The sequence below is a fragment of the Chlorocebus sabaeus genome, chromosome 5, assembly GCF_047675955.1.
Source record: "Chlorocebus sabaeus isolate Y175 chromosome 5, mChlSab1.0.hap1, whole genome shotgun sequence".
NCBI lineage: Eukaryota > Metazoa > Chordata > Mammalia > Primates > Cercopithecidae > Chlorocebus > Chlorocebus sabaeus.
This window is the reverse complement of record NC_132908.1, coordinates 69,085,504-69,099,292: the sequence shown is the minus strand read 5'-3', so window position 1 is coordinate 69,099,292 and position 13,789 is coordinate 69,085,504. Positions and strand designations below refer to the sequence as shown.

Sequence of the window (13,789 nt, the reverse complement as noted above, 5' to 3'; positions counted from 1 at the left end):
GCCACAGGCTAGATTAGTACTAGATTTTTCAATCTTTGTTTTCTCTAGAAAATAAACCCATATTCTAAACCACATGAGGGAACATAGTTCAAAGAGCTTAAACAGACAACAACTATGGTAACAGAAACTACCAGAGATGCCTGTCACTCCTAGCTCACACTGCATTTCTGGAACTGCCCTTCCCAAGTTCTAACAGGGGCATCCTATATAACTTGTTAGTGTTCCTATTAGCAGTGAATTTTCTTGGCCTTTATTAGGCCCAGGAAGAATATTGAAGAACGATTGCTAACCAGTGGGTTTCTTCCTTCACTTTTACTGCCCCCCTCAGAAGTGTAAGATCTTTCATTTCTTATATTAATATTACACTAGTAATGAGTTGTCTCCACTTCCTATAGACTAGAAATATAAATTCTAGACATGTACTCAGTTTAACAAAATCCTACCAGAATAAAATTTTAGCTGTCCTTGGAGTTTGTCATAATGGAATTTCACTTGTATTGAGGTGGCTGGGGAGGAAAATACAATTGTTAGAAGAAGGAATGGAATGTGGAGCCCAAGGGCGGGAGGCAGGTGGTGTGCTCTTGCTCCCCCATTTGAAAAATACAGCCCTTATTGCTCTTCCTTTCTTTGGGGTCTCAGGATTACTTCCTTTTTAGAGTTCTTAGACTTTTTCTTTTTAAGTTTCAGATAGTAATGGAAAGAAAATAAAAAAGGTGCTACTTATGACTTTTGTTCGTTTAAAAACGAATCCAGAAGCTTGCATTGGGGATAATGGCTTCCCCGTATATGGAAGAGACCAGTATCTGTTAAAATCCAGAGAAAACAGGATGAACATGTTGCTGGGGGATTGCAGGGCAGAAATGTCTGCAAGACACCAAGAGCTCACCACAACCGCTGTGCTCATGCTCATGTCTTTATTTCATATTTGGGCCTGGAGATGGATGTATGCTTCTAAAGCTCACTCCATGGCAGGAAGTGGGCAAAACTCAACGAACGTTAGTGTCTTGCAAAATAGGCTGGGACCGTGATATATTCCCGTAAGAGCTGATCCAGGTCAAGAGAGAGGGAGGGCTGGGAACTCACTGTCCTCGGAAGAAACACGCGTGGAAATGCTGCTCATGGCTAGATGTGGATTCTAGCAATACGAGGAACCTGAGGGAACAGGGAGGAAATGAGAGTTTTGATTTGAGGAGATTCCTTGAGGAATCACCTCGTTAACTGTGATGGAGGTGACTCCTCAAGGACTGGCCGCGTGGCCAGGCAGCTCTGCCTGGTGACTGCCGCAGGTGACCTCTTGCCTCTGGGGTAACATGGAGTTTCCAGGTGGCAGGAAAGGTGGCTGTGGACCCAGGCTAGGTAGGTGGCTGGGGTGCTCTTACGGGGTCTCCAGATGTAGAAGGAAGATGCCTCTACTTCCTGTTCCCTAAAATGGGTCTGGGACAGGGGAAGGGACAGGTCTGAGATGTGAGGCACTTGGGTATGCTTCAGATGTTCTTAGATCAGAAGGGGTCTTAATTTGCCTCCTCCCTTTACAGATGTGAAAACAACAATCTTTGGTCCCAAGTAGCTAAGAAATGACTTGAGGTCACAAAAGGCCTATTTTCTTCTTCCTACTTGAACTCTCAATCCAGTGATTTAAAGAAAAAAACACACTTATTTTATTGACAAATGGCAGACGTACCCGGGCAATGGGGCATCCCGATGTACTTGGTGAGGTCCATTCTTTGACCCCCGTCCTGGGGCAACCCCTTCCAGCCCAAGGCGCCGCACACTTTCCCTCTCTGTGTGGACTCTGTTTTGCTCGGGCCTAGGGCTTTGGTGCATAGCCTTGTGTTCTCAGCTTTCGTCTTCTTATCTTCTATTTCCTTCTTCAGCTTCTTGTTTTCCTGCTGCAGGTGGACCATTACATTGTGGAGGTGGCTGTAGGAAGGAGAGGAAGGACGGGTTGTGTTGGGGCTGCTGGCTCTGCTTGGTTCCCTGCTAGAAAGGACAGATAAAGGTGTCACAGGGAAGACAGCACAGATGCCCACGTGGGTCTGTTCAGAGCTGGGCTGTTACACGTGCTCTGTAGAAATGGAGGCCTACATGTGTACTGTGGAAGAAGCCCAGGCCTGGGGTCCGAGTACACCAGGAGCTGGTACTCCTGCCCAACTCTGCCAGTTCTGGGCCTGTTTTCTTATCTGTCAGACAGGGACAGTCAGGCCTGGCCTGACTGCTGGGGTTCATATGAGGATCTGGTTTGATAAATGATAGAAATTTGACTTGAAGAACCAGAAGGCTGTTAGGGACAACTGTGATCATGTGTCCTCGGGTTCTCATGGCCATGCCTTGGAAACATTCTCACCCAGCACCAATGCCAAAGCTCGCATTCTCTCTGCTTCCCTTTGCTGAAGAGTCGGGAGCACAGGAGATCCCAGCTCTGTCAAGAACTTGGGCAAGTTACTTATCCCCATTTTACAGATGAGGAAATGGAGGCTGCCATGCAGAGGAGGGGAAAGATAATTTAGCACATTCCCCATGCCTCAATAAACGGCAACTTTTATTATCACTGTTGTGTGTCTCCAAATCAATGTTGAGGGCAGTGGGTGAAAGTGGGCTCTGAAACCAGACTTCCCACATTGGAATTGTGACTCTGCCACTTACTAGTTTTGAGACCAGGGGCAAGTTACTTAGTTTCCCAGGTCCTCTCTTTCCTCATCCATAAATGGGGATCATGACTATACTGAACGCAGGAGGTCTTATGAAGATGAAATGAGCTCATACGTGTTAACACTTAGACAGTACCTCACACACAGCAAAAATATGTATTAGTTGAGCTACTATTATCATTAAAAGATGCTTTTCTTTCAAATAAGAACAGGAAAACTCAAGAGTGAGTTCTTTGTAAAAGAGAACTTCCTGGACTTGGCACAACAGAAGAAAAAGACTGAAGTTATCTGTTACCTTCAGAGTCTGACAACTTTTCTTTTAGTTACACCCCAGTAAAAAGTTTCATGGTCTTTTCTAGAGGAAATCAAGTAGAGAATTCATCCTCAACCTCTTCTCTGGGCATATGCTCTACCCTTTTCCTCTCTACAAAGCTGGCCAACCTTGAGGACGCCTCTTCCCCTGCCCAGTAGCCCCTCACTCCCAGTGCCCCTGGGTCTGGAGAGGGGGTCTCAGCAGTGCCCTCCTTCCCTGGCTCTCTGGCCCCCTCCTGTCAGCATCTCGAAAGCCTTCAATATCCCATACAGTTCATCCACGTCCTGGTTTCTCAATTCCTTGGCCTCCTTATTCCAAAGGTCTCAGCCTTCTCTTCAACTCTGCCATGTACCCAAGGCCAAAGCCTAGAATAGGGCTTTCCACCTGGGGTGCCACGAATGGATTCCAGGTGTTTGGAGATGCCCACAGCCCTAGGGGCAAGGCTCTGGGGCAGCCACTGCTTGGTCAGCTTTGTCACAAGTATGCCAAACAAATGTGGTTATTTTTATCCTTCTTTTTTAGAGATGGGGTCTCATTTTGTCACCCATGCCAGAGTGCAGTGGTGTGAACATAGGTCACTGCAGCCTCAATCTCTTGGGCTCAAGTAATCCTCCCGCCCCAGCCTCCCAATTAGCTGGGACTGTAGGTGTGCACCACCATGCCTGGCTAGGCTAATTCTTAATTTGTTTTTGTAGAGGCGGGGCCTTGCTGTCACCCAGGATGGTCTCAAACTCCTGGCCTCAAGTGATCCTAAACTGTGGTCATTTTCTTTTTCACTTTTATTTTATTTTCACTTTTATTAGGTTCAGGGTACATGTTACATCAGCAAGCTCATGTCACAGGAGTTTGTTGTACAGATTATTTCCTCACCCAGGAATTAAGCCCAGTACCCAATAGCTATCTTTTCTGCTCCTCTCCCTCCTCCTACCCTCCCCCGTCAGATAGACCCCAGTGTCTGTTGTTTCCTTCTTTTTGTTCATAAATTCTCATCATTTAGCTCTCACTTACAAGTGAGAACATGTGGTATTTGGTTTTCTATTCCTGTGTCAGTTTGTTAAGGATAATAGCCTCTAGCTCCATCCATGTTTCTACAAAGACACGATCTCATTCTTTTTGATAGCTGCACAGTATCCATGGTGTTATGTAAGGTATTGTCGTTTTCTAAGTGTTCCCTGAGAAAAGGATGGGAAGCGCTGTCCTAAGGCTTGTTGTTAGTTGTTACTTTGCCACCTCCAAAATCTCGGTTTTAGATCTTCATACCTTCACCTCCATTCTCAAACTGGTAACACTCCTCGCATACCTCCCTCTTAATGGACCCAGCTTTGACCATGAGGGGAAGCAAGACCAGAGGCCCCCAGATGAACAGGTGGAACAGAAGGGCTCCTCCAACCTGGCCTGCTCACCTGATGATTTCACGAAGAGATGTTCCTTGTTTGTTCCTTCACTTGGGATCTGTTAGAGCAGCTCAGCTCCTGCCCTAACTAATCCAGTCTGCCTTTCACTGCCTGTTCCCTGCTTAGCATCCTTGACCTCTGAGAACCATGAGAGCAGGAAGGAACAAAAAGACTACTAAACTCCCTTTGGATTTTTGGTGAGAGAACTAAGGCTCTGAGAGGTCAAGTGATATGCCCAAGGTGACACAGATGCAGATTCGGGACCTGGAGGTCTTTCCGAAGCACTTTCCTGGGCTGATCCCCCTATCAAGGGCTAAAGCCAGCCCTGGCTCCCTACTGACCCTTCCAGTCAGCTCCCAGGAAGCAGCCGGGGTAGTGTAAGATGACTTACTCCTTTTCACCACTCAGCTTGGCGATGTATTTCACCTGCTCTCGGAGCTTGTTTCCCAGTTTCTCATTGGCGACCCTGTAATAAAATCACAGGAGAAAAGAGTGGCCAGTTGCCAGCCTCCTGTGAGCAAGGGTGCAGCGGGCTGAATGGGACGCTGGATTCTCAGTAAGATGGCAGCTGCATCCCAGGCCCCCCATGCATCACCCTGTCCCCAGAGTTGGGGCCTTCCTAGCACCTGGGCATTCAGTGGACTCTCTGAACTCAACTCCTATGCAAAATGCCTGTCAGCCCAGGTGAGTTCAAGGGAATGAGTTCAAGAGGGCCAGGCAGTGAAGCTGGATCCCGGGACAGGAGGACATCAGAGCCACAGCAAAGCACTCCTTCCTCCTTGCCGCTGCTGTTTCCAGGTCAGCAGGGCTTTCCAGACCTGCCTGAAGGGTTGAGCCCTCCTCTCCATCTTATTCCCGTCCCGTGGGTGTGGGCTGAGACTGGATCTGTTTTCCAGGAGTGCAGGTGTGTGTGTGACTCATCTTTAGCACCCGTGTGGCTCCTCGGCTCAGTCCAGGCCTTGGACCCTGCCTTCCTTTTTCCTCCCATACTCACTTCTGCTGTTTCGCCCATTGCTCCAAGCTAGTCATAATCTGATCGTTCTCTCGGTAGAGGCTACAGGTATCTTTGGGTACAGACCGCTGGGGCAGGCAGCAGGGCTTGGGTAGAAGAAAACGAGACAGTCAGAGGTGGGAGCACAGGCCTGTCATCCCTCCTTCCGAGTCAGGCCTCTTCTGTCTTCCTGGGAAAAGAAAACTCGACTCTGCTGTCCAACCCGAGGCCACAGTTGTGGAGTTGCCACCAGGCCTCCCCCTCTGGCTGTGTGGGTAGCATCTCACACAAAGGTGACATTTCTGAGAAGGCACCATTTATAGCAGAGACACAGTAGATTCGTACATTTATAATCCTGGTTTCCAGTGTGAAGGCATTAAAGTGACTCCTAAAAAAGAAGTATGCTAAGCCAATTTTCTAACCGATGGAAGAAAAACATCTGGAGGAAGAGGAAGAGATGCCTTCTTTCTCTCTCTTTTTTTTTTTTTTTTTTTTTTGACAGTCTTGCCCTGTCATTCAGGCTGGAGTGCAGTGGTGTAATCACAGCTCATGGCAGCTTAACTTCCCCCCGGCTCAAGCTATCCTCCCACTCAGCCTGCCGAGTAGCTGGGACCACAGGCATAGGCTACCATGCCCAGCTAACATTTAAACTTATTGTAGAGATGAGGTCTTGCTATGTTGCCCAGGCTGGGCTCAAACTCCTGGACTCAAGCAATCCTCCTGCCTTGGCCTCCCAAAACGTAGGGATTGCAGGTGTGAACCACTGTGCCTGGCCTAAGATGCCTTCTTTGTAATTCGAGCAAAGGCCCAGTGACCACCTGAGCTGTCCTGTGGCCTCCTGCCATGAACTTCACTGCTCAGGGAGGTGGGCCTGGGACAAGCCCAGAAGGTCACTTAGCCCATTCTACTGTAGGGTCCAGGGCTGCCAAAAGTGTCAGGATGTACGCAGTGGACTAGGTCAGGGGTAGCTGGTGTACCCAACAGTCTCTTCTCTAGAATGGGGCCTTCATTCTGCTCAGTATCTATCAACAAAGTCACAAGAACACGGGTGGGTTGAACCAGCAGCTGTGGCCCTTGCTTTGTGCTAAATGGAGGGGGTGACCTTTCCTTTGCCCCCAGGCTCCCCCACCCCCACCAAGGGCTGTCTGGCATTTGGGTGGCCGCAGGATGTGCCTGAAGGCGTGGAGAGGAGGCACGCAGAAGCTGAGGCATGCCCACCTCCTTATCGTCCTCAAGGAGGTTCTCTTTCAGGGCGGCCATCTCCTCCTGGAACTCCCTGAGCTGCTCCTCTTTGGCTGCCAGCATCTTGAGGTCATTCTGGTGTTGCTTCTGCCACTGCAGCACCTGACAGCTCATCTCCTCTAGCTTCTTGTCGAAGGCGTGCACCTACTCAGGAGAGCAAAGTGAGGAGGGGGACTCCAGCTGGCCTCCCTGACCCCAGGACCCACAACAAGGCCGGAGGGTGCTTCCTGGGCCTTGGGAGATGTGTTGGGGGTATTTTCTTCCCAGCAGCCAGCAGAGGGCACCCCTGCTCCGATCTTTGCCGCCTCTGCCTGAAGTTCAGGGAGCCAAGAAAGTGGAAGGAACCTATCAGCCCAAGGGAATGGCTTCGTGCTAAATAATTCTGGATGCAAGAGGTGACCTTGTGGACCCCTACGAGGAAGGCAGCCCAAGCCCCGGGCAGCTCGTCACCTCCAGCTCACTCTCCTGGTGGAAGCCCCGCAGTTTTTTTAATTCCATATTGAGCTTTTTCATCCTTTCCTCATAAGCAATGATTTCCTCTTCCAGCTGAGCTTTCTTCTCTTGGGTCTGTGTCAAGCTTCGCTGCAGGCTCTTTGTCTCCGAGGTCACATGATTGAGCTTCCGGAAAAGACAAAGAGGACGAATGGCTATCAGAGCCTTTGGCCCTCTCTGCTGAGTCCTGAACGGAGGAGGGTTCCAGTCCCTTCCTGTCCTCTGCCCAGGGTGAAACAGATGGTCACATTGCTTAGTCTCCCAGAGCGGGGTGGGAAATGACAGTGGTTGGTTTTCTGTACCCTGCTTTCTCCTCCCTACTCACTCCCTCCATTTCTACCCTTTCCAATCCCATGAATTGATGGGCCGGCCATGATCAGCACAGGATGGGGCGTGAATTTCCCTGACAATCCAGACTTTGGGAAAACCTTGCCCCCGTGTCACCCATGGGCAGAAAGGCTTGCCAGATTTGGCCTTGATCTTTGGCCTCTTCCTCCGCCCTCCACCGAGCTCCAAGCCTCACAAAGAGGAAGCAGGCCTTCTCTGCACAGACATCCCAGCCCACACAAGGGTTTGAGATGGCCCCAGTGACAGTCAATAGGCAGGAAATTGGCTCCTGTGCCTCTCCCGCTACCTTGACATTTCCTTGCCTGAAAACAGCCCTGGAGACTAGAGGGTGTGGCCTCACCTTCTCGAGGGCTTGGGTCAGGTCGTCCTGGCAGGCGGCTGACTTCCGGGATAATGCATCATAGGCTTCTTTGGTGATGGTGGTCTGCAGATAGTGCTTCTCCTTCTGCAGAGCTTTGTCCAGCTGGGCCTGCAGGCTCATTAAGGACTCCTTCTGAAGGGCTATCTTTAGGGAGGGAGAGCAGAACTGTCAAGGTGCCAGCTCAGGGTCATAGAGGCATTCTCTGTGCCTATAGGAAATGAACAAGAGCTAGGCTCTCTCCTGTCTGCAACAACCTGCAGAGTCCGTGTTAACACTCACATCTTCACTTCACCGTTGTAAAAGGTAGAGCTGTCTTTCCAGGCTCTTTTGCAACCCCCGGCCACATTTCCCTTTCTAGTTAGCATTTCCCTCAAACACCAGGAGTACCAGCTGTGCTGGGGCATGATATACCAAGTACACAAAAAAGTCTGTGTCACATACTCTGCAGTCTTTGATAACGACCTGGAATCCGATTTGAGGTTAGTGAACATGATAACAACGTTTCCTTTGTGTTTTATGACTCACTTAGTTCCTGATGTAATTCACTAGACTTGATGTACCATGAAAGCAGGACTGTGCCTGTGTTTTGTTTCCTGCTGTTTCCCCATTGCTGTAACTCAGGGCATGGCACATGACAGAGGTTCAGGAAATGCTCAGAAATGGTCATTGTTCTGTCACGTGAAATATTGCATTTTTGGAGTTAGGGATCAATTGATCAACATGTTAGGGAACATGTAGTTCGGGTAGAAGTGTGTTTAAAAACTGAAGTCTGTTTTCAACTTCGTAATGAGTATTCATGGTATAGTTAAAAGGAAGTTGAAGTCTGGAGTCAGAAAAATCTGGGTTGAGGTCCAGGTTCTATCATTTACTTATTTCTCCAGCATCAGTTTCTGCTTCCACAAAGTGAAATCATTTTGTTTCATGGAGTTTTTATGATGATCAAATGAGGTGATACATGTACGAAGGGCTTTCTTTTACTATACGACTATGAGTTATTGTCATAGACACACAGAGAAACTAGCCACCTTATATACTTTACGTACAGGACAGATACCTGCTTCTGAGTCTGGAAGCTGGAGGGAGACCACAGAAATTCATATGCCTGACTTGTATTCTTTGGTATTCTAGCACACCTGCATCTGAAAGTGGCCATGCACACAGAAACACATTCTTTCGGGTTTTCTTGTTTTATCTCCAGTAACTGTTCACTGCTTCAAGTTTATTACTTTTTCAGATAGAATTTTGAGTACCTTTGGCCCTGGGAATTAGTGAGATGAAAAGTGGTAGATTGGACTTCTGACACTATATTTTACATGCCCTGGTGGTGAAACTATTCCTAAAGATGAAATAATTTGGTCTTCTGAAAACAGAAGTGCATCTTTTCTGGGGACTTCTGAAAAACATGGAGTCAGCAGGGTCTGCCCAGTAAACCAGAGGAATCACTGGAGAAACTATAATTCACTGTCAGTGCTTGATAAGTGATGGCTGAATGAGAAATGTCAGTATAGAGGTAAGACACTAAAACTGAGGATGGTGAAAAAAAATGACAGTGAAGCTAGAAGCTAAAATGGAAGCTTTAAAAAATTTTGCTAACATGAGTGGTTTAGCTTGGAGAAAGATTCTAAAAATCTACATATAGAAATATGTGAATTATAGAATCAAGAAGTTCTAGTAAAAGTTCTAATAAAAGACCTACTCTCTCTGCTGTCAATGGTATTAGGTCTAGATGGTTTTATAGGTGAATTTCATGAAGTCATCACTGATTCCTCACTTTCTCTCATATCCATTCCATCAGCTAGACTGGTGAATTCTAGCTAGACCTCCAAAACACATCCTGAATTTGCTCCCTTCCTTCTTCACTGATACCATTCTAGCCTGGACAGAAATAGCTTCCCAAATGGTCTCTTCACTTCCATACCTACCACTCCCTCCAATCCATTTCCACACAGTAGTCAAAGTTATATTTTGCAAACTTAGATCAAATCACCTCCCCTGTCCCTTTGAGGAAATTCATCAATGGCTTTCTGTTGCTTTTAGAATAAAACCCCAAATTTCTTAACAGAGGCCATAATGTCTGTCCCTGCTTCCTTTCTAATCTCATTCTATATCAACATCTCCCTTGATCAATGCATTCCAATCATACTGATCTTATTTCACTTCTTAGAATGTGCCAAATGTTATATTAAAAGAATGAGACATGATGCACAATCAGGACTCATACTAGGAATGCAAGGGTAGGCCAAAATTGGGATCAATTACTTAATTTTATTCACCACATTATTTATTTAACTCATTTCCCATTTGCCCCAAGAATACTGCACTAGCAGTGAGCTGCAATTTTTTTCTTTCTAAATGGGAAGTGGGTTAAGAAGGTTGATATAATCATCTCAATAATTTTTTTTAAAAAGCATTTGATAAAATTCAGCATCCATATTAATAAAACTCTTAGTAATGTGAAACTGAAAAAAAACTGCTAAAGGCAGCAACAAGAAGGCTACAGGGAACATCATACTAAAACAGAGGCATTCCTTTAAGATCCAGAAACAAATGTCTGCCAACACTGCTGCTGTTGAACATTAAACTGTAGGTACTGTCCAATGCAATAAGGCAAGAAAAATTAAGTAAATATAAATATTGCAAAGAGATATTAGAAAACTGTTGTTGCTTGCAAATAATATAATCATCTACTTAAATCCATGAGAAGTAACTAAAAACAATTACAACTTATAAGTGAGTTCAATAAAATGTCCAAATACAGACTGAATATGTAAAAAATAAATGAGCTTTCCTATTATTGACAGTAATTAATTTATAAAATACTGTAGACATATTCTAGAATCAAAGAGACGAAACAGATATCAAGGTATATTGCCTTGGCTTCAAATGGAAAATTTTCAAATTAAAATATGGAATATTAATGAAAGGAAATGCATTCTAGAAAAATAATCAAAGCTTCTTTCTAATGGCCATTTCAATTAATTAAGTTTTCCTATGTGAGGTATGTTTTTAAAAGTTGAAGATGCTTACACACACACACACACACACACACACACATCCCTTAACTTCCTGATTCTTATTAAAGGTAATCTGAAATTATTGTTTTTACTTTCACATTTATTTGGTTATCTTTCTTTTGGCAAATATGACACTAGGTTCATACTAAACACGTAGGAATCTGAGTATCCCATATATTCATGGAGGTTCCTTAGGGATCTCAGTGACTCAGACTTCAACTCTAGATCACACTCAAGGAGAGATTATTATCTCTGGAGGACAACTCTGAGAATAGTCAGTGCCTTAGGCCTGTGCTGTATAATATAGTAGCCACTAGCCACATGAGGCTATTTACATTAAAAAAAGCTTAACATTAATTACAATTACAAATTCAGTTCCTCAGTTATACTGGGGTTCTTTGATTCTAGAATATTTCCATAGTATTTTATAAATTAATTACTGTCAATAATAGGAAAGGGCTGCTTGGCCTTTCATTTGTAGCCCAAGAGACCATCTACCAAGGTGTTATATTTTTCTCTTGCCCAGAAAGGTGGAAAGGATTTAGCTGGAGAAAGGATGGCTGCTTATCATGAGGGAGAAAGGGAAGAGGTGTTAGAACTGGATAATTCAGGTTCAAATAGTGGTTCATCCCATCACTTGCTGGTCAGTGACTTTGGCCCTCCATCTTTCTTTCCTCTATCATGTCTCTCTTGTTGGCAGTAAAGCAGATGGAAGCCATGTAAAGAGCTTAAGTGGATGATAAATAAATCATGACTGAATTCAAGCACAGTGCTTAGCATATGTCAGATGCTATTTACTCCTTTCTGTCATTTTTACTTGTGTAATGAAAAATAACTGTCCCCCCTTTCATCTCCTTTTTGTGCTTCGTGACAAGTTTTGGAAGTGTTCCCTAGCAAATTGCCCCCCAAAATGGATTCATTCAACTTTGGTCTAAAACAGAACATTGGAAGACTTGATGCCAAAGCCCAGATAGCTTGGGGGCTCCACCAGATATGAGATGAGATCTTCCACATATGGAAGAAACATTTCTCTGGCTCAGCAACCAGGTGCCAACCGGGAGGGAAGTGGAGCTGCAGGTGGCCCGGGATCCACAGTTGGCTGAGCAGTTAGCTGCATTTCTGTGTGGAGGAGAGGTGGGTACAGATTTCAGGTCAAGGGTCACAGGGTTCAAGTTCCTCACTCCCTTGGGGTTCCTGTCTACTCACCTCTTTATTCAAGTCTTGGATGACTTGTTGGCTGGTGTTGTATTTGTTGACAGAGGATTCCAGTTGTGTAGAACAACACTGTAACTCTGCTCGGAGATTCTCATTTTCTTCCTCCAACTTTCTGGAATTCTCTTTCAACTGTTCGCTCATTAAAGAATAAAGCACAGCAAAGAGGTATTAATCTCAGATAACTATAAAAGCCCCACTCCATCCTCCCTCTCCCCCAGCTCTATCTCCACCCTGAGGGAGCTCAGGCCTTCTCACTCCCCTCCTTGCTGGCCTTTCCCACTGTCCTTCCTGTCTTTCCTAAGGTCTGAGCATCCATTGCCTCTGCATCCCCCAAAGTCCGGCTGGGGTCATGTCCCACTCTGGATTCCTGACCCAGCTCTCCTGGGGTTCTCCCACTCACCGTCTTGTCTTTCTTTTTAAATTCCTGCCGCAGAGCTTCAAGTTCTTCCTCCATCAGCTTCTCACGGTCTTTGCTCTTCTTCAGCTGCTCCCGTTTGTCCTCCAGTAGCTTTGTGGCCTCCTGAAGATCATCTTCTAACTTGCATTTGGTGGATTCTTGCTCCCTGTGCTGAAAAAATAAAGACTGAGCTGAAAGACTGTCTTAGACTATATTATATTTGGGGGAAAAACACAGACAATTGCACACAGGGCATGGCTGGAATGAATAAGAAGACAATTCCTTAGTTATATAGCATACGTAAAATAAAAGGTTTCCTCTAATGTCTGTAACATTTTTTCTTTGTTCAGTCAGATATAGCAATTTATTTTATTTATTGATCCAATTCCTAAGCATCGGCTTTCTCTCCTACTTTCTCATCAATTCTTCCCAAAGATTTGGAAGATTCCAAATCTTTATCAAAAACCTTTTTGAATGAAGTTTAAAAAATCTTAGAAGAGTGTAAAAAGAGTAATTCAGAGATTAAAGACTTTAAATTGACTGACAATTATCTCCTGCTGCTGGGCACTATTTAAAAAAATAAATAAATTGACTGATAAGGATAGCTTTTGAATCCTAGAAAAAACAACATTGTTGTTTGATTAATTTTAAGGTTAACCATTGAAAATGATTCTCACTGGTAATGGGAGCTGGTGCTGAGTGGCTGGCTTAGCATACTACCACAATTCTGGTCAATTAATTTGCATGGATTGGTAGTGACATCTTCCCAAATAATGACTGATATATTTAATCTTTTTCCTTTTTTTTGAGACAGGGTCTCACTCTGTCACCTAGGCTGTAGTGCAGTGGTGAGATCATAGCTCATTGAAGCCTCAATCTACCAGGCTTAAGGGATCCTCTCACCTTATTCTCCCAAGTAGCTGGGACTACAGGCACGTGCCATTATGCCCTGATAATGTTTGTATTTTTTTTTTTTTGTAAGGTGGGGTCTTGCTATGTTGCCCAGGCTGGTCTGGAACACCTGGGCTCAAGTGATCTGCCTGCCTTGGCCTCCCAAAGAGCTGGGATTACAGGTGTGAGCCACTGCTCCTGGCCTGTGTTTTATCTTAAGCAGAGCAAGCACTTGAATGGGCTGTCTGCCTGCCCGTCACACCTGGTGCTGAATGAGCTTGATACGATCGAGCATGTCATTCATTTTCATATCCTGCTCAGCCACTGTCTTCTGAAGCTGCCGCTTTTCCTTGTCTGAATTTTCAAGCTTCCTCAGGGCTTCAGAGAGTTCTGATGACAGCTCCTCCACCCGTTTTCTAAAGCAAAATAACAGCCACAGGACAGACTTCAGTGCCCATGTGGGCAGATTGCAGAGCTGACCCC

General features: G+C 45.4%; 1 protein-coding gene across 2 annotated transcripts in view; it reads right to left on the bottom strand.

Moving 5' to 3' along the window:
* Positions 1-821: 821 nt before the first annotated feature.
* Positions 822-13,789, bottom strand: part of PMFBP1 (polyamine modulated factor 1 binding protein 1) — an 83,068-nt gene continuing 70,100 nt past the window's right edge. Inside the window, exons 15-24 of one of the 2 annotated variants that reach the window (XM_073015534.1) lie at positions 13,569-13,722; positions 12,419-12,586; positions 12,010-12,147; positions 7,769-7,933; positions 7,039-7,206; positions 6,565-6,732; positions 5,350-5,453; positions 4,747-4,821; positions 1,682-1,920; positions 822-1,152 (exon numbers count right to left, since the gene is read on the bottom strand). In XM_073015534.1, the coding sequence (XP_072871635.1) occupies positions 1,136-1,152; positions 1,682-1,920; positions 4,747-4,821; positions 5,350-5,453; positions 6,565-6,732; positions 7,039-7,206; positions 7,769-7,933; positions 12,010-12,147; positions 12,419-12,586; positions 13,569-13,722 (1,396 nt within the window). In that variant the 3' untranslated portion in view covers positions 822-1,135. Of the gene's footprint in view, positions 1,153-1,619; positions 1,921-4,746; positions 4,822-5,349; positions 5,454-6,564; positions 6,733-7,038; positions 7,207-7,768; positions 7,934-12,009; positions 12,148-12,418; positions 12,587-13,568; positions 13,723-13,789 lie in introns of those variants that run through there. The other variant, XM_073015533.1, reaches the window with a different exon arrangement.